Source organism: Lontra canadensis, unplaced genomic scaffold, assembly GCF_010015895.1.
Source record: "Lontra canadensis isolate GAN:19392208 unplaced genomic scaffold, GSC_riverotter_1.0 scaffold220, whole genome shotgun sequence".
Classification (NCBI taxonomy): domain Eukaryota; kingdom Metazoa; phylum Chordata; class Mammalia; order Carnivora; family Mustelidae; genus Lontra; species Lontra canadensis.
In genome coordinates this window covers 639,983-656,772 of record NW_022631214.1, presented here as the reverse complement: position 1 = coordinate 656,772, position 16,790 = coordinate 639,983, and the positions used below count along the sequence as shown (strand labels likewise).

At 45.4% G+C, this 16,790-nt stretch overlaps 1 protein-coding gene and 1 non-coding gene across 4 annotated transcripts; one reads left to right on the top strand and one right to left on the bottom strand.

The window, feature by feature from the left end:
• Nucleotides 1–269: 269 nt before the first annotated feature.
• Nucleotides 270–16,463, bottom strand: ZNF140 (zinc finger protein 140). Of its 3 annotated transcripts, XM_032849197.1 has the most exons (4): nt 16,397–16,463; nt 13,730–13,856; nt 12,831–12,926; nt 270–2,054 (listed from the first exon to the last, which is right to left on the bottom strand). In XM_032849197.1, exons 1-4 carry the CDS (start codon nt 16,403–16,405, stop codon nt 898–900), a joined length of 1,389 nt encoding a protein of 462 aa, XP_032705088.1. In that variant the 5' UTR covers nt 16,406–16,463; the 3' UTR covers nt 270–897. The 3 variants fall into 3 exon arrangements, with proteins under 3 accessions (XP_032705088.1, XP_032705087.1, XP_032705090.1); XM_032849196.1 differs by lacking the exon at nt 16,397–16,463 and having other exon boundaries at nt 13,730–14,123; XM_032849199.1 differs by lacking the exons at nt 12,831–12,926; nt 13,730–13,856; nt 16,397–16,463 and adding an exon at nt 11,465–11,524.
• On the top strand, nt 10,501–10,635 carry LOC116862107. The gene has a single exon (XR_004381592.1). It is a non-coding gene; the product is annotated as a small nucleolar RNA SNORA70 (small nucleolar RNA).
• Nucleotides 16,464–16,790: the final 327 nt, after the last annotated feature.

Sequence of the window (16,790 nt, the reverse complement as noted above, 5' to 3'; positions counted from 1 at the left end):
AGCATAACCTTAAATCTAAACTCTATCTCAAAGTTAAAGCCATTAAGATATGAAAAATGTTTCTGTGACCATGTACGTTTCTACCAATGCACACTAGTCTTCACTGCTGATGTCGATACTGTGGTATTTGCATTTTCAGACTGATACATGCTATGGGAAAAAACTCTGCAAGTACCAGATTAATTAACTAAAAACCAAATATTTATTCATAGCTTTCTTTTCTGAGTTTGCTTTAAAACAAAAATACCGGCGCCCCCCAAAAAAACCTCCCCAACTCCCTCTAGCAGGACTTCTCAGAACTCAAGATCTTGCCAAACTCCTTATGACAGTTTACTCCCTGGTATAATTCTGCAGTTCTGAAATAAAGCAGAAAGTCACCCTCTATTCAGTTCATTTATAGGGTTGCTTTTTCTCTTGAGAGTATTTTCAGACTTAATAAATATTGCATGGTCCACAAAAACATCGCCAAATCGCTACATTTGCATGACTTTGCTTCATTATGAATTTTCTGATGTCCAGGAAAAAGGAAAACGACTCTTGCCCACACACTCTGTCCTGTTTGGGCTGACAGATGCAGAGTTGGGGCCAATTTCTCAATAAAAGCTTCCTCACATTTATTGGCCATGTGTCCTTCCCTGGTAGGAATTTACAAATGTCAAGTGAGGGAATCGTACCATATAGGTCTTCTCAGTACTGATTTCCTCTTCTGATGTTACAAAAAGAACGTGCTCATGGCTTTCCAACACATTCCTGGGCTCCTACGTTCCAGGATGTTGAAACAAGTATAACCCACCTTCTTCACATTCAACATATTCACTTAAGGCTTCTTTCCAGGAATCCTCTGAAGTCAAAGTAAGGCATTAACTATTTCTGCTTTTGTTTTGAATCCGTACATTGTTAGGTTTTCTCTGTAGTGCGAACCCCATTGTGCGCAGTAAGGAAGGAGTGGTAACTGAACGAATTCTCATACTCATAGGGGTTCTCTAGGCTATGTGTTCTCTGATGTTTGGCCAAGTTTGAGCTCCAGCTGAAGGACTTATTGCATACCTTACATACATAGGGTTTCTCCCCAGTGTGAGTTATCTGATGCAGAATGAGGGAGAAGCTCCGACTGAAGGTTTTATCACACTCAGTACATGCATACGGCTTTTCTCCAGTATGAATTTTCATATGTTGCATGAGGGATGCATGCCACGTGAAAACCTTACCACATTCGTCGCACTCATAGAGCTTCTCTCCAGCATGAATTCTCTGGTGTTTAATAAGGAATGAGTGGCAGCGGAAGGCTTTCCTACACTCATTACACTCATAGGGGGTTTTGGTAGCATGGGTGCTCTGATGCCGCGTAAGGTGTGAGGAACGGCGAAACGCCTTCCCACATTCAATGCATTCGTAAGGCTTCTCTCCGGTATGTGTGACCTGGTGGCGAATAAGTTCTGAGCCACTGCTAAAGGCTTTCCCACATTTCCTACAAATATACTGTTTCTTTCCTATATGAATTCTCTGATGTCGTGTGAGGTTTGAGGCACGGCTAAAGGCCTTTCCACATTCCGTACATTTGTAAGGTTTCTCCCCAGTATGTGTTCTCCGGTGTTCAATAAGGAATGAGAGGTAACTGAATGTTTTGTTACAGTCCTTACACTCGTGGGGTTTCTTTCCAGTATGTATCATCTGATGTTTCACAAGGTTGGAGATCTGGCTAAAGGTTTTGCCACATTCCGAACATATGTACGGTTTCTCTCCAGTATGAGTTCTCTGGTGTAACACAAGGGAAAAGCGCCGACTGAAGGTTTTTCCACATTCATGACATCCATAGGGCCTCTCCCCGGTACTGATACTCATGCGCTGCGACAGTGCTCCTTGATGAGAGGCTGACACTTGCCGGATACATCCCTGATTTCCTTGCATCTGAGTGTCCTCCTCACATTTCCAGCCTCCTTTAAAACTGGAGTATTCAGGGTCTTGGTTTAGGATTCTTTCCACTACCAAATACTGGGACGGGCCATCTTCATATATGACATTTGGAGAAAACTCTTTGATCTCACCCTTTGACTCTGAAAATAAAACAACAATTTTTTTTTTCTATACTGAGTAAAGCCACTCCACTTTTTCAATGAGGGATTAAAACACACACACACACCTCAACACTCTATGGCTTTCAAAGTTCTCATATAGACTGAAATCTGAGCAGTATGCCCGGAAATTCAGAAGACATCAGAAGAGAGATGAAACAGGACAGGGAACATCTGGGTGGCTCAGTCAGTGAAGCATCTGCCTTCAGCTCAGGTCATAATTCTAGGCTCCTGGGATCGAGCCCCATGTCGGGCTCTCTGCTTAGTGGGGAGTCTGCCTCTCCCTCTGACGCCCCACCCCCCACTTGTGCTTGCTCACTCTTGCTTGTCTTCTCTCTCGGACAAATAAATAAATAAAATCTTACCAAAAATACTATCAGGAAGATAAATACTTGGGAAGGATGTGTTTTCGTCTTTCTCAGCTCTACTTAAATTTTATTCGAGGCAAAAAGGACTTGAAAAAGACAATTTCATAATGCTGCTAATAAACTACACATATTCCTCAGGTCCCATAAAGACATCAGACTGTTCACTTAATGCCTTTGGAACATCTGACAGTGACTTACTTTAAATAAATAAGTAAAAGGAAATGACGGTCTATGATCCTCACTCGTACTCTACTTTGCGAAGTGATAACTGAAGCTCAACTTTGTTGTAACAGTGTCTTTCCATTAAATGCTTTTTTTTTTTTTTTAAGGTATATTTATTAGAAAGAGTGAGAGTCCACAAGCAGGACGAGCAGAGGGAGGGACTCTGAAGCAAACTCACTGTGGAATGTGGAGCCTGACAAAGGGCTTGATTTCATGATCCTGAGACCATGACCTGAGCCAAAACCAGGAGCTGTGCACTAACCCACTGAGCCTTTAGCAGTCGAACACCGGCCCTGATCTTCTCCAGAGGAACAAAACAGTACAAATATGAAGAATTTTTTAAAAATATATTCACTCATATCCTAATTCCTAGGAATATGTGGAGGTAAAAGGCCATGATGTATGCAATTTACTGTCCGATCTGGAAAAAAAAATCATATACCAAATGGTAAAATGAATGGGGCAAAACATTAGCAACAGGTGGATTTTAAAAAAAAAAAGATTTTATTTATTTATTTGACAGACATAGATCACAAGTAGGCAGAGAGGCAGGCAGAGAGGGGAGGAGGAAGCAGGCTCCCTGCTGAGCAGAGCCCAATGCGGGGCTCGATCCCATGACCCTGGGGTCATGACCTGAGCTGAAGGCAGAGGCTTTAACCCACTGAGCCACCCAGGCACCCCGACCTGTTTCTTTAATAGGTATATGAACAAAGCACCAAGAACTATACCTACATGGTAGGCACGTTAACATGAAAGATAAAGGTGGGGAGGCAGTAAAACAATAGTGAAGAAAATGGTCTCAACAGAGGTAAATCTTAAATTATTTTCCTGGCTCTTCTATAAACCAATTCCATATCTACTGAGCAAATCAGTAAGAGCCCTGGAGATATAAACGCACGAATTCTTTTCATGAGCAGAGAACATAAATAGGAAGATAAAGAGGACACAGAAGAAAATAATGGTATAAAAAAACAAGATAAGCTCATCTAGAAAGACTTCACTGCAGAAATTAGTTGGGAACAGAAATACAGCAAGATATATGAGGGGAGCATAGATACTTAATGGTATTAGGAAAAAGTAACTGGGGAGCCTGGGGGGCTCAGTTGGTTGAGCGACTGCCTTTGGCTCAGGTCATGATCCCAGGGTCCTGGGATCAAGCCCCACATCGGGCTCCCTGCTCAGTGGGAAGCCTGCTTCTCCCTCTCCCTCTGCTGCTCTGCCTGCTTGTCTCTCTCACTCTTTCTGTCAAAAAAATAAATAAAATCTTAAAAAAAAGAAAAGAAAAGTAAAAGAAAAAGAACTGGGGTTAACTGCAGAGATTTCATATACTACCAGCCATATGGTTTCACAGACCAATCCGAATAAAAAGCACAACCAAGAAAACCAGGTTCCAAATATGAATAGAATGCTAGTTATATATTTCTCATCCCGCTTCATTTCCTTAAAGTCACCTCCCCCTCCTATCACCTACACGCCCATACTCTCTTTGGTGAAGGTCAAATGGATCTTATATAACTTATTTATTATACTGATTAAAAGCCTAGAGAAATACAAGGATTCTTTTTTTTTTTTAAATTTTATTTATTTGACAGAAAGACACAGCGAGAGAGGGAACACAGGCAGCGGGAGTGGGAGAGGGAGAAGTAGGCTTCCCGCTGACCAGGAGCCGGATGTGGGGCGCAACACCAGCACCCTAGGATCATGACCTGAGCTGAAGGCAGACATTTAAAAACTAACACACCCAGGCACCCCCTTTATTTTTCTTTTAATGATTTATTTGTTTTAGAGAAGGTGTGTGCGAGTGGAGCGAGGGGCAGGGGGAGAGGAAGAGCAAATCTCAAGCAGACTCCACACCAAGTGTGGAGCCTGATGCAGGACTCAATCTCACAACCCTGAGATCACAACCTGAGCCAAAACCAAGAGTCACACACTTAACCAACTGAGCTACCGAGGCACCCACAAGGATCCATCCTTAACGTAAGGAAGGGTTCCTATGAGAAATCTGCAGCTAACATACTCAAAGCAAAACTCAAATGCACTCACTTTCTTCTAATGGAAAAAAAAAATTCTCTATCACCAATGTTACTTAAGACCATCAAGATAGTACTTAATGTAGTATAGAGAGAAAAAACCCACCAACCTAGAATTGTGTACCCTGAAAAACTATACTTCAGGGTGAAGGAGAAAAAAAGATATTCTGAGACAAAAACTAAGGCAACGTGTTACCAGTAGATATGGCTTGCAAGATCCAACATCCATTCATGAAAAAACTCAACAAACTAGGAATAGTGTGGAATTTCCTCAAGTTGCAAAGAACACCAAAAAACCTATAGCTAACACCCTATTAATGGTGAGAAATTTGAAGCTTTCCTGCTAAAACCAAGAACACTACAAGGATGTTACTTCACAGCACTGTTTTGTTTTTTTTTAAGATCTATTTATTTATTTCAGTGAGAGAAAGGAAGTGCAGGGGGAAGGGGCAGAGGGAGAGGGAGAGAAATTCCAGCAGACTCCCACACTGAGTGCGGAGCCTGACATACAGCTCAATCTCACAACCCTCAGGTCAGATTTGAGCTGAAACCAAGAGTGAGATGCTTAACCGACTACGGCACCCAGGTGCAGTTCAGCACTACTTTTCAATGCTATAACGGTTCTTAGCTAATGCAATAAGACAAGAAAAGTAAAAGGTATATAGACTGGCAAGGAAGAAGTAAAACTTTTTTTGGTAGATGACTCTATTATCTATGCAAAGAATCTGAAAAATTTTACCAAAAAAGTGGAGTAAGTAATTATAACAAAATTGCAGGATATAAAGTTAATGTATAAAAGTCAGTCTTTCGGGGCACCTGGGTGGCTCAGTGGGTTGGGGCCTCTGCCTGCAGCTCAGGTCATGGTCCCGGGGTCCTGGTATCAGGTCCCGCATTGGGCTCTCTCCTCAGCAGAGAGCCTGCTTCCTCCCTCCCCCTCTCTCTGCCTGCCTCTCTGCCTACTTGTGATCTCTGTCAAATAAATAAATAAAATCTTAAAAAAAAAAAAAGTCTTTCCCATATACAAGCAATGAACAAAGGAAGGCTGAAACTGAGACATTACTGTTTACATTAACATACAAAAAATTAAATACTTAGGTAGAATTCTAACAAAACGTACCAGATTTATACGAGGAAAACTACAAAACTCTGTTGAAAGATACGAAGTTAAGAACTAAATGGAAAGGGGTGCCTGGGTGGCTCAGCGGGTTGAGCCTCTGCTTTTGGCTCAGGTCATGATCTCAGGGTCCTGGGATCGAAACCCGCATTGGGTTCTCTGCTCAGCAGGGAGCCTGCTTCCCCCTCTCCCTCTCTGTCTGCCTCTCTGCCTACTTGTGATTTCTTCCTCTCAAATAGATAAATAAAATAAAATAAAAAAAGAAAAGAAAAGAACTAAATGGAGAAAGAGAAATTCCACATTCATAGGAGGATTAAATGTTGTCAAGATGTCAGTTCTTCCCAACTTGATCTACAGATACAATAAAATCCCAAAAAGTAATTTTATAGAGCTCAACAAAGTGATTTTAAAGTTTATATCAAGAAGCAAAAGACCTACAATACCTAATGGGATACCAAAGGAAAAGAACAAAGCCATAAGCCTGGCACTACCTGACTTCAAGACTTACTGTAAACTGACGGTAATGAAGATGGTGCGGTACGGGTGAAAGATGAGACGATCGGATCAACAGAGCAGAACAGAGAGCTCAGGAACGGAGCTGCCTAATTAAACTCAACTGATCTCTCAAAAGGCGACAAAGAAAACACAAAGGAGCAAAGATGTCTTCTCAACAAACGCTCCTAGAACAACTATGCATCCACATGCCAAAAATGAATTTAGACACAGACCTTACACTCTTGACTAAAATTAACTCAAAATGGATCATAGACCTAAGCCTAAAACACAAAAATATAAAACTCCTAGAAGATAACATAGGGGGAACCTAGATGACCTTAGGTATAACAATGACTTTTTAGATACAACAACCAAAGTCACGATCCAGGAAAACAATTGACAAACTGGGCATCATTAAAGTAAAAAAGCTCTGCTCTGCAAAAGCCAACATCAAGAGAATGAGAAGACAGGTCACAAACGGAGAAAATATGTGCAGAAGACCTGTCTAATAAGACTTGGTATCCAAAATATACAAAGAACTTTTAAAACTCAACAATAAGAAAATGAACAATATACTTTAAAAATGGGGAAAAGGCCTGAACAGCAACATCACCAAAGAATATATAGACGGCAAGAATATGGAAAGATCTTCAACATCACATGCCATGAGAAAATTCTAAATTAAGGGTGCCTGGGTGGCTCAGTGGGTTAAGCTGCTGCCTTCGGCTCGGGTCATGATCTCAGGGTCCTGGGATCGAGTCCCGCATCGGGCTCTCTGCTCATCAGGGAGCCTGCTTCCCTCTCTCTCTCTGCCTGCCTCTCTGTCTACTTGTGATCTCTGTCTGTCAAATAAATAAATAAAAAAATCTTAAAAAAAAAAAAAAAAAAGAAAATTCTAAATTAAAATGAAGGGCACCTGGGTGGCTCTGTCAGTTAAGCAGCTGCCTTTGATGCAGGTCATGATCCCAGGGTCCTGGGATCGACCCCCACATCAGGCTCCCTCCTGTCCCTCTGCCTGCCACTCTATTTGTGGTCTCTTTCAACTAAATAAATATTTAAAAATAAATAAATAACCAAATAAATAAAATGAGATGCCACTACACAGTTATTACAATGTCCAAAATCCAATCCACTAACACCATCAAAAGCTGGCAAGGATGCGGAGCGATAGGGACTATTATCATTCATTGCTGGTACAAATGTAAAATGGTAGAAGCACTTTGGAAATTAGTCTGGCAGGTTTGTTTGATTTTTTAAAGGTTTTATTTATTTATTTATTTATTTGACAGAGACATGGAGAGAGAGGGAACACAGGCAGAGGGAGTGGGAGAGGGAGAAGCAGGCTCCCCACCAAGCAGGGAGCCCTATGCAGGGCTTGATCCCAGGACCCCAGGATCATGACCTGAGCCGATGGCAGATACTTAACGACTGAGCCACCCAGGTGTCCAGTTTGGATGTTTCCTAACTAAACATTCTCTTACCACATGATTCAACAACTGCACTCTTTGACATTTACCCAAACTAATTCAAAACTTAGGTTCACACAAAAGCCTGCAATCCGATGTTTATAGCAGCTCTCTTTATAAATGCCCAAACTTGGAAGCAACCACACACCCTTTAGTAGGAGAATGCAAAAGTAAACTCCAGTTCATCCAGAAAACGGAATATTATTTAGCACTAAAAAGAAACAAGCTGTTGGGTGCGTAGGTGGCTCAGTCAGGTAAGTGTCTGTCTTCCTCGCAGGTCAAGATCCCAGGCTCTAGAAATGGAGTCCCGCATCGGGCTCCCTGCTCAGTGAAGAGGCTGCTTCTCCCTTCCCCTCTGCTCCTCACTGCTTGTGCTCTCTCTCTCCCTGACAAATAAAATCTTTAAACCAAAAAAAAAAAAAAAAAAGGAAGAAGTTTAAAAAGAAAAGAAATAGGGGTGCCTGGGTGGCTTAGTCATTAAGTGTCTGCCTTCTGCTCAGGTCATGATCCCAGAGTCCTCGGATCGAGCCCCACATCAGGCTCTGTGCTCAGTGGAGAGTCTGATTGAGGATTTCTCTCCCTCTCCCCCTCCCAGTTATGTGCAAGCACTCTCTAAAATAAATCAATCTAAAAAAAGAAAAAGAACAAGAAGAAAAAAACCTCTCCAAATGACTAAAGTTTGAGAAGCACAGTGATCTCTTTGTTTAAGTTCCTGCATCAGATACTCAACTGCCTAATGAACTGATAGAGTCAAGTATCCCACAAAGATCCGACACTCAGAAAGTCACAAATTGATATAATCTTCCCTCTCCTTCAAAGTTGCTCATCTTGGGGTGCCTGGACGGCTCAGTTGGTTAAGCGTCCGCGTTTGGTTCAGGACGTCATCTTGGAATCCTGGGATGGAGTCCCACATCAGGCTCCTTTCTCCCTCTCCCTCTGCCCCTCCCCCAGCTCCTGCTCACTCTCTCTCTCAAATAAATAAAATCTCTGTAAAAAAGAAAAGAGAAATCTATGTTCCCTGCAGCACAGGAATAATACCCATTTTCCTCTTTTTCACTCTGTCTCCTCGTTACTTGGCTGCAGAGGCAGACACAGCTGCAGGAGGTACAGAGCAGAGGGGAAACTAAAGGTCTCCCTTTTACCCGGAAGACCTGAAAGAGGGGGCCTGAGAGCCAGAAAGGGTAAGAGAGGGAGCTCAAGAAAGTGCTCCCATTAAGTCGTGTATGAAATCCTGAGCTCATCCCTGAGTTGTGCATGCATGGATCTGACCCTATATACCACACTAGAAACTAAAAACGGAAACACAGGGGAACCCACTGCCCAGGTGCGGAAGGGCCAGCAGGAGCTGCATATGCAGGACAAATACTGGAGACCTACAAAGGCTTTAAAAACAGGACTGTCCTAGGGCGCCGGGGTGGCTCAGTGTGTTAGGCCTCTGCCTTCGGCTCGGGTCATGATCTCAGGGTCCTGGGATCGAGGCCCGCATAGGGCTCTCTGCTCAGCGGGGAGCCTGCTTCCTCCTCTCTCTCTCTGCCTGCCTCTCTGCCTACTTGTGGTCTCTGTCTGTCAAATAAATAAAATAAAATCTTAAAAACAAAACAAAACAAAAAATAAAAACCAGGACTGTCCTAGAACCACGTACATAGGAGAGAGGTTACAACTGATGGCCTCAACTTACCCATACTGACAACAGGCCTCAATACAATGATTGTCTCCAACAGAACTTAAACAAGACCCAAAGTCTTAAAACGTGAAAATCAATGGGTTAAAATCCAAGTTATAAGACATACAGAGAAACAGAAACATTTCACCATCCTGTAGGACAAGACAACCCAGCTATAAAACACACTTAAAAGGCATTTATGGGGGTGCCTGGGTGGCTCAGTGGGTTAAAGCCTCTGCCTTCAGCTCAGGTCATGATCCTGGGGTCCCGGGATCGAGCCCCACGTTGGGCTCCCCGCTCAGTGGGGAGCCTGCTTCCCCCCTCTCTCTGCCTGCCATTCTGCCTACTTGTGATCTCTCTCTCTGTCTCTGTGTCAAATAAATAAATAAAATCTTTAAAAAAAAAAAGAAAAGAAAACGACAGAGAATCCAATACATAAATGAGCAAAAACCTTCAAGAGGCAGCTCACAGATGAGGCATAATCTAAAGATAAGAAAGAGGTCACTGTCCCCTGACCCGGCATTTCAGTCCCAGACACAGACCACAGGAAATCCGGCCAGTCTGTGCCAGGATGCAGGGACAGTGGTAACACGACTTGTGACAGCCCTAAAATGCAAACAACCCACGAAGGCCTCGATAATAGAAGAAAGAAATGGGAGTGCCCACATGCACGATGAAACAAACTACTGGAGTCATACACAAAATGCGTAAGTCTGAGAAGTAATTTTGAGAAGCGAAACACAGTACACACAGTATGGACCCGTCTTTACATATATATAACTTTATATATAAAGTTCACAAACATACACACCTGAGCTGTGGTGATTAGAAACACAAACACTTGACAAGTCTGTCAAGTAACCAACAGGGCAAGTTACTCCCATTAAAGTAAGGAGAAGGCTGCTCTGGGCCTTCTGTGATCACAGAGCGCTCGCAGACACCCGGCGGTGTTCTGCTTACCGACCAGGGTGGTGGTTACGTCAGTACCTTCCAATCATTTGTTAGGCTGCACATTTACGTTTTATGCATTATTTCTGTGTGATATGTCACCTTTCTACAGAAGTTCTGCACTGCAGCCAACAAAGCCAACCGTGCGGCCTCCCCATGGGGGGTCTGGTGTGCGACGGTGGCAAACAGTGGCCTGCTCAGTAGTGTACGCGGCCTGTTGCTTATATGTGTTGCCTTATAGGACCCTAGACACAGCTTGTTCTGGTGGACACACATCTGAACTCATGCTGCCCCCAATACAGGCTCCAAACAGGTATGTGGGGTGCCCTTGGGAAACCTCGGGGCACAGTGGCCAAGGTCCACATAGGCCAAATCACGTCCATCCATACCGACGGGCAGAGCAAGTGATGGAGGGCCGACACAGGGACAAGTTCCCTGGGGCTGCCGGAAGATCACATCTCCAAGAAGTGGGACTTTACTTGCTTTAAAGGACAAAAATTTGAAGCCATGATGGCTGAAAAGCTGTTCAATGCAACTGTCTGTAGGGTCAAACACATCCCTAACTGTGGCCTCCTGGACAAACGATGGGCCCTGTGCTCATGCGAACCTTAGCACTGCCCCCTCCTTATTCATGCCCACCAACAAATCCTACTTCCTGTTAAAATAAGGGGGAGGAGGGGTACTAGAATGAACACATAAAAATTCGAAGAGCTGTATTAAAGTTGTGGAGGGACACCCGGCTGTTTCAGTACGTAGCGCATGTGAGTCTTGGTCTCGGCCTCAAGAGTACAAGCCCAACGCTGGGCACAGAGATCACTTAAAAAATAAGTGAATAAATGAATGAATGAAAGAACGAATGAAGTAGTGGAATTAGAGACAACTTTTCTACCTTTGTCCTCTACCTCACTTCCCTTGTACATAGTTCTAACAGTTTTATTGCTCTTACAAGATTAAGAAGAGGACACTGTTCTTCAACTCCTACTGGAAAAGAGAAATCTCCCAGCACCTGCTCCAGTTCATGACTTCCGCCCACACCTGCTCTCTCCTGCCCTCCTGAAAGTCTCTGCGGCACAGGAGAGTCCCTACCACCACGGCTCTCACAGCTGCAGCTGTTTCCATGGCACCTGCTCCTGTCCCTCATCAGGCTCTCCGAGCCGCTGCTTCTCTGCCCGTGTAAGCATTCCTCCTGCTATCTCAGGGACAGGTCACGTACCGCCATTAGAAGCTTCAGAATCAACTGAAGAACGTGCACAACTTTTCATCGATGTAGAATTTAAGCTCCGTAGATCTTCTGTGTCAGAATCTTCCGGGGGGGGGGGGGGGGGGAAGGGGGAGCATGGCCATTTATTTTTAAAGAGCTTCACCAGCAATTTTGTTATTAACCCAAGGTGACATCTCAGTCTCATGGCTTTAATTTTTGCTTAATACTAAGATTCCCACATGTACATCTCTAACTGGAACTGTTTCCTACCATATATTCCAACAGCTTAGTGCAAATCCTCACTTAGAAATACCATCCTCTGCCTACACCAACCTTATCTCAAATGAATTCATCATTTTTTCTCCAAAACGGATCCTTTTCCTGTCTTTTACGTTTCTATTACTACTATCCCTGCACATTATCACATAGCCTAAAACACCAACTGGAATTCCTTTCTCCTTACTGCTGAACTGCAAATTTGAGGACACGTAGTGTAGTTACTTCCAGACCTATTTTATCTCACTAGGCTATAACTTCTTTGATAGTTATTACACTCTTTTATACTTTCTCCTCTTTGTAGTACCTAAGAGAAAGTCTTTTAAATAAATATTAAGAGAGGGACGCCTGGGTGGCTCAGTCAGTTAAGCCTCTGCCTTCGGGTCAGGTCATGATCCCAGGGTCCTGGGATCGAGTTCTGCATCGGGCTCCTTGCTCAGTGGGAAGCCTGCTTCTCTCTCTGCCTCTGCCTCCCACTCTGCCTGCTTGTGCTCTCTGTCTCTCTGACAAATAAATAAATAAAATCTTTAAAAAGTAAATAAATAAATAAATATTAAGAGAATGTGTGAGTGAATGAATAAACCCATCAACTGACCAAAAAGTAATGAATTAGTCTTTCCAAGATGGTTAAACAGAACAAAGTTTACAGAAACAATATATACCTTTTAATTTAGGCAACAGAAACATAGGTCAGTTTCAAGAAAGAAAGGGAGAAGTCGTCAAAAAGAAATGAAACTTAGAGCCCAGACAGAGCTCACAATGGAAAGAAAGAACACATCTGTCTGTGACAAAACAGGGAAAGGATAAGAGAACTGAAGATAGACTGGTAAGAGGACGCAAAGTGGTTCCTCATGGGGCTATGGACAAGATTTCATAGTCCCCATATGTCTTGTATCTTTAAGGGAAAACTTTACAACCAACATATAAAAGTATTGCTTTATCCTGGATTCGCTGGGTTGTTATTAACTTACTCACCTGAAAACAGATCTCTTCTCACATCTCCTTTCTCCAGCCAGGGGTCTCTCCCTTGCTCCAGTAAGGAAACCACATATGGCTTAGAAATGTTAAGACCTATTTGTGGAAAATGAAATAAATTCAATTATCAGTCCTTGAGTCCCTAGAAGAGGGACATTAAAAGAAACGCCAGATGTAAATATGAGAGATGTCTAAGGATTAGGTGGTTATAATCCATTTTGAAAAATAAAAAACCGGTGACTGGCTGTCTCAGGCAGTAGAGCATGCACCTCGGGTTTTAAGTTCGAGCCCCACACTGGGTGTATAAATTACTTATAAATAAAAATCGTTTAAAAAAAAATGTGGGATGTCTGGGTGGCTCAGTGGGTTAAGCCTCTGCCTTTGGCTCAGGTCATGATCCCAGGGTCCTGGGATCAAGCACCACATCAGGCTCTCTGCTCAGCAGGGAGCCTGCTTCCCTCTCTCTCTGCCTCCCTCTCTGCCTACTTGTGATCTCTGTCAAATAAATAAATAAAATCGTTTAAAAAAATAAATAAACCACCAAAAAAGGTAGTAACAGTAAAATGTGATAACAAGAGTCTATCCGGGGCGCCTGGGTGGCTCAGTGGGTTAAGCCGCTGCCTTCGGCTCAGGTCATGATCTCAGGGTCCTGGGATCAAGCACCACATCAGGCTCTCTGCTCAGCAGGGAGCCTGCTTCCCTCTCTCTCTGCCTGCCTCTCTGCCTACTTGTGATCTCTCTCTCTCTCTGTCAAATAAATAAATAAAATCTTAAAAAAAAAAAAGTAAAAAACAAACAAAAAGAAAACTAACACCCCCCCCATGGGAATATTTAATCAGAAAACCAAGATTCACGAAGCCATCCCAAAGTTCAAATTCTGAGAGGAGGAACACACTTACCCAGTGAGACCAGGTGGCCGTAGTTCTCCAACATCACATGTCTGTACAGATCCCTCTGAGCAGGCTGGAGCCATTCCCACTCCTCCTGGGAGAAGTCAATGGCCACATCTCTGAAAGTCACTGACCCCTGAAATGACATACAGTTACCTGCACCACCGACACCCAGGATCCCGAAGATGCTCGTCAAGGAGTAGAGCGAGGCCCACAGCGCAGAGCAGACAGTGGACACAAGCAGCAGCAATGGGAGCTTTCAGAATTCTAAGTGATTGGTAAGACTGTAAGTAAGAGCCTAGCTGTTTCGTTTTATTGTATAACTGAAGAAAAACAGAAAAAATAAAAACAATTTGTCCTGAGATCATTTACAACTTTGTGAAAGATAAAGGCGTATACATGTGAACAACGTCAATTCCTGGCTTTTTGTTGCGGAAGTTCTTAGAATCTTACAACACTGAATGAATAGTGAAGACAATCCCTTTGTGTGTAACAATGTTTACTTTCCTTAATGGCAGCCCTATTTTAATATGATTTGGCCAAGTTTCTTCCTGGTGACTGACAAGGGAGCAGAAGGCAAGCTGGGGACAAAGCTCAAGCTGACACCCCCAGGTGGGTTCTCCGGAACATTCCTCAGGCACTCCTGGCTGCTCTAAAGCTAAGGGAAGGGAAAACAAGTGGTTCATTTACAGCGATTAAAGTTCTGCGAGACGTGGGTCTCCCTCGGTTCACAAACATCTTAGTGATTTACAAGAAAAAAGTGTTCTTTTTTTTTTTTTTAAGATTTATTTATTTGACAGAGAGACACAGCGAGAGAGGAAACACAAGCAGGGGAAAAGGAAGAGGGAGAAGCAGGCTTCCCAACAAGCAGGGAGATGTGGGGCTCGATCCCAGGACCTGAGGAGAAGGCAAATGCTTCACCAACGAGCGCCCAGGTGCCCCAAGAGAAATGCATTCTTACCAATAACCTAACTTCTGGAAGGAAACTCCCAACTGCCTCAAGGACAATGGCAAGGCCTCCAATACCTTGTAGGTCCTCTTCAGCATACCAAAGTTCTTTTGAAACCCTCCCTTTTGGGGCACCTGGGTCATTCAGTTGTTAATCCGTCTGCCTTAGGCTTAGGTCATGATCCTGCATTGGGGTCCCCGCTCCAAGGGAAGCCTATTTCTCCCTCTCCCTCTGGCTGTCTCTCTGTCAAATAAATAAATAAAATCTTAAAACAACAACAACAAAAAACAAAACCCTCCCTTTTCCTTTCCTCCCCCAACTCCCCCGTATGTAATCAGTCATCCTCACAGCTTGCTGCAGCAGCTCTTTCTGCCTACGGGTCCTGCCCCTGGGTTTTAATAAAGTCACTTTTTTGCACCAAAGACGTCTCAAGAATTCTTTCTTAGCCGCTAGCTCCGGCCCCCACCTACATTCAAAAACTTCATCAGTAAGAACTGACTACAGCAGACAGCAGCAGCACCCCTGAAAAGGGGCATGCATTCAAGTGCACCACAGCTGTCCCCACTCCCGAAGAAACAGCTGTGAAACTGAGGGGTAACTCGAGCAGTGTCACAGACAAGCAGGGTGAGCAGCCAAGCCGTAACGACTGCCCACGGAAGAAATGCAACACCTCCCGGGATGGAACCTAAAACTCTTCCCCTCAGGGCTAGCGCTAACAATAAGCCCCACTTGGCAGTCTGGTTTTGCCGGGCTTAAATAATCCACATAATGATTAAGCATGGACAGAAATTTTAAAAGGTACCAAACTAATAAGAGCCCCAGGTGTAGGGTAGTTATATTTTACAGTTTAAAAAAGTTGTTTCGGGGCACCTGGGTGGCTCAATGGGTTAAGCCTCTGCCTTGGGCTCAGGTCATGATCCCAGGGTCTTGGGATCGAGCCCCACATCGGGCTCTCTGCTTAGCGGCCAGGTTGCTTCTGCCTCTCCCTCCGCTGCCCCCCAGCTTGCGCTAATAAATAAGATATTAAAAAAAAAAAAAAAGTCCCCTCTGCCCGTCCTCCCTCTCCCACCAAAAAAACGTGTTAAAAGACTATGGACAAATAAAGCTATTTCCCAAACGGTGGACTCTGCAGCGCAGACGGAAACGGCACTGCCCAGCAAAACTCGGGGAGCATCTGGATCTGGAGACAAACAGGACACGAAGTCGAGAAGTGGAATGAAAGCAGGGCCCCTGAGTCAGGAGGGTCGCCTTTCATCCCCACGGCGGGGAAGCGGCACTGCCGCAGGCCGTGCTCTCCCGCGCCAGCCCCGGCCCCGGGACTGGGAAGTGACTACCGAAGCACAGCCCGGAGCCGCACAGCCAGGGTCTCCGGTTCAGAAGGTCCGGGCCGGAGCTCGGGGACAGTCACCCCCAGGAAGCTCCCCGGTGACGCTGATACTGCTGGTCCGGGGACCCCACGGACACAGGCGCCGGAAGCAGGCGCCGGACAAAAACACGGGGGTAAACGGGCCGTGGTCCCAGCTCTGGGGAAAGGAGGCAGGGCCGCCTCCGCCGGCTCCCGGGCTGCCCAGAACCCCGCCGGCGCGGAGAGGGCTTTGCGCGCACCCCTCACGCCCCCGTCCGTGCGAGGCGCCGCAGGGCAGCCCCGCGGGCCGGGGGCTTTCGGAGAGCGCCGCCCGGCCTGAGCGCGCGTCTGCGTCCGGAAAGAAGGGGATGGGGCGGCTTACCTGAGGCATGGCTCGCGGCCGGCGCGGGGACGACGGGACCGGGACACGGCAAGGCTGGCACGGAGAGAACGAAGCCCTGAGCGCGCGCCCCACACGGGCCCCTCCGCCCCCCAACCACGGAGTGCGTCCGGGCAGCCCTGAGCTGACCCACAGCCCCGCCACTCCTCCGCCTTCTACGGGGTCACAGGACGGCGCGCTTCCTCGGCGCCCCCGGCCCGGTGGGCGAGGCGGTCCTGAGCCCCGGACGGAGCCTTTGGCCCGGGCCCCCCCGGAGGCGAGCGCGGCGCGGGCAGGGAGGGCCGCTCTACATACCCGGGGCCGACGCGAGCCCGACTTTCGACTGTGCGTCCGGGCACCCGCCGCCAGGCTCGCGCGAACTCCGCCTGCCGGAGCC

Excerpts from the sequence above, each read along its gene's own strand:
- ZNF140 (XM_032849196.1), bottom strand. The coding sequence starts at position 13,868 with ATGTCATTTCAGGGGTCAGTGACTTTCAGAGATGTGGCCATTGACTTC. Across the intron at positions 12,927-13,729 it reads CGGCCACCTGGTCTCACTGG|GTCTTAACATTTCTAAGCCA; the intron begins GTAAGTGTGTTC and ends TTCCACAAATAG. Across the intron at positions 2,055-12,830 it reads GAGAAGAGATCTGTTTTCAG|AGTCAAAGGGTGAGATCAAA; the intron begins GTGAGTAAGTTA and ends TTTTATTTTCAG.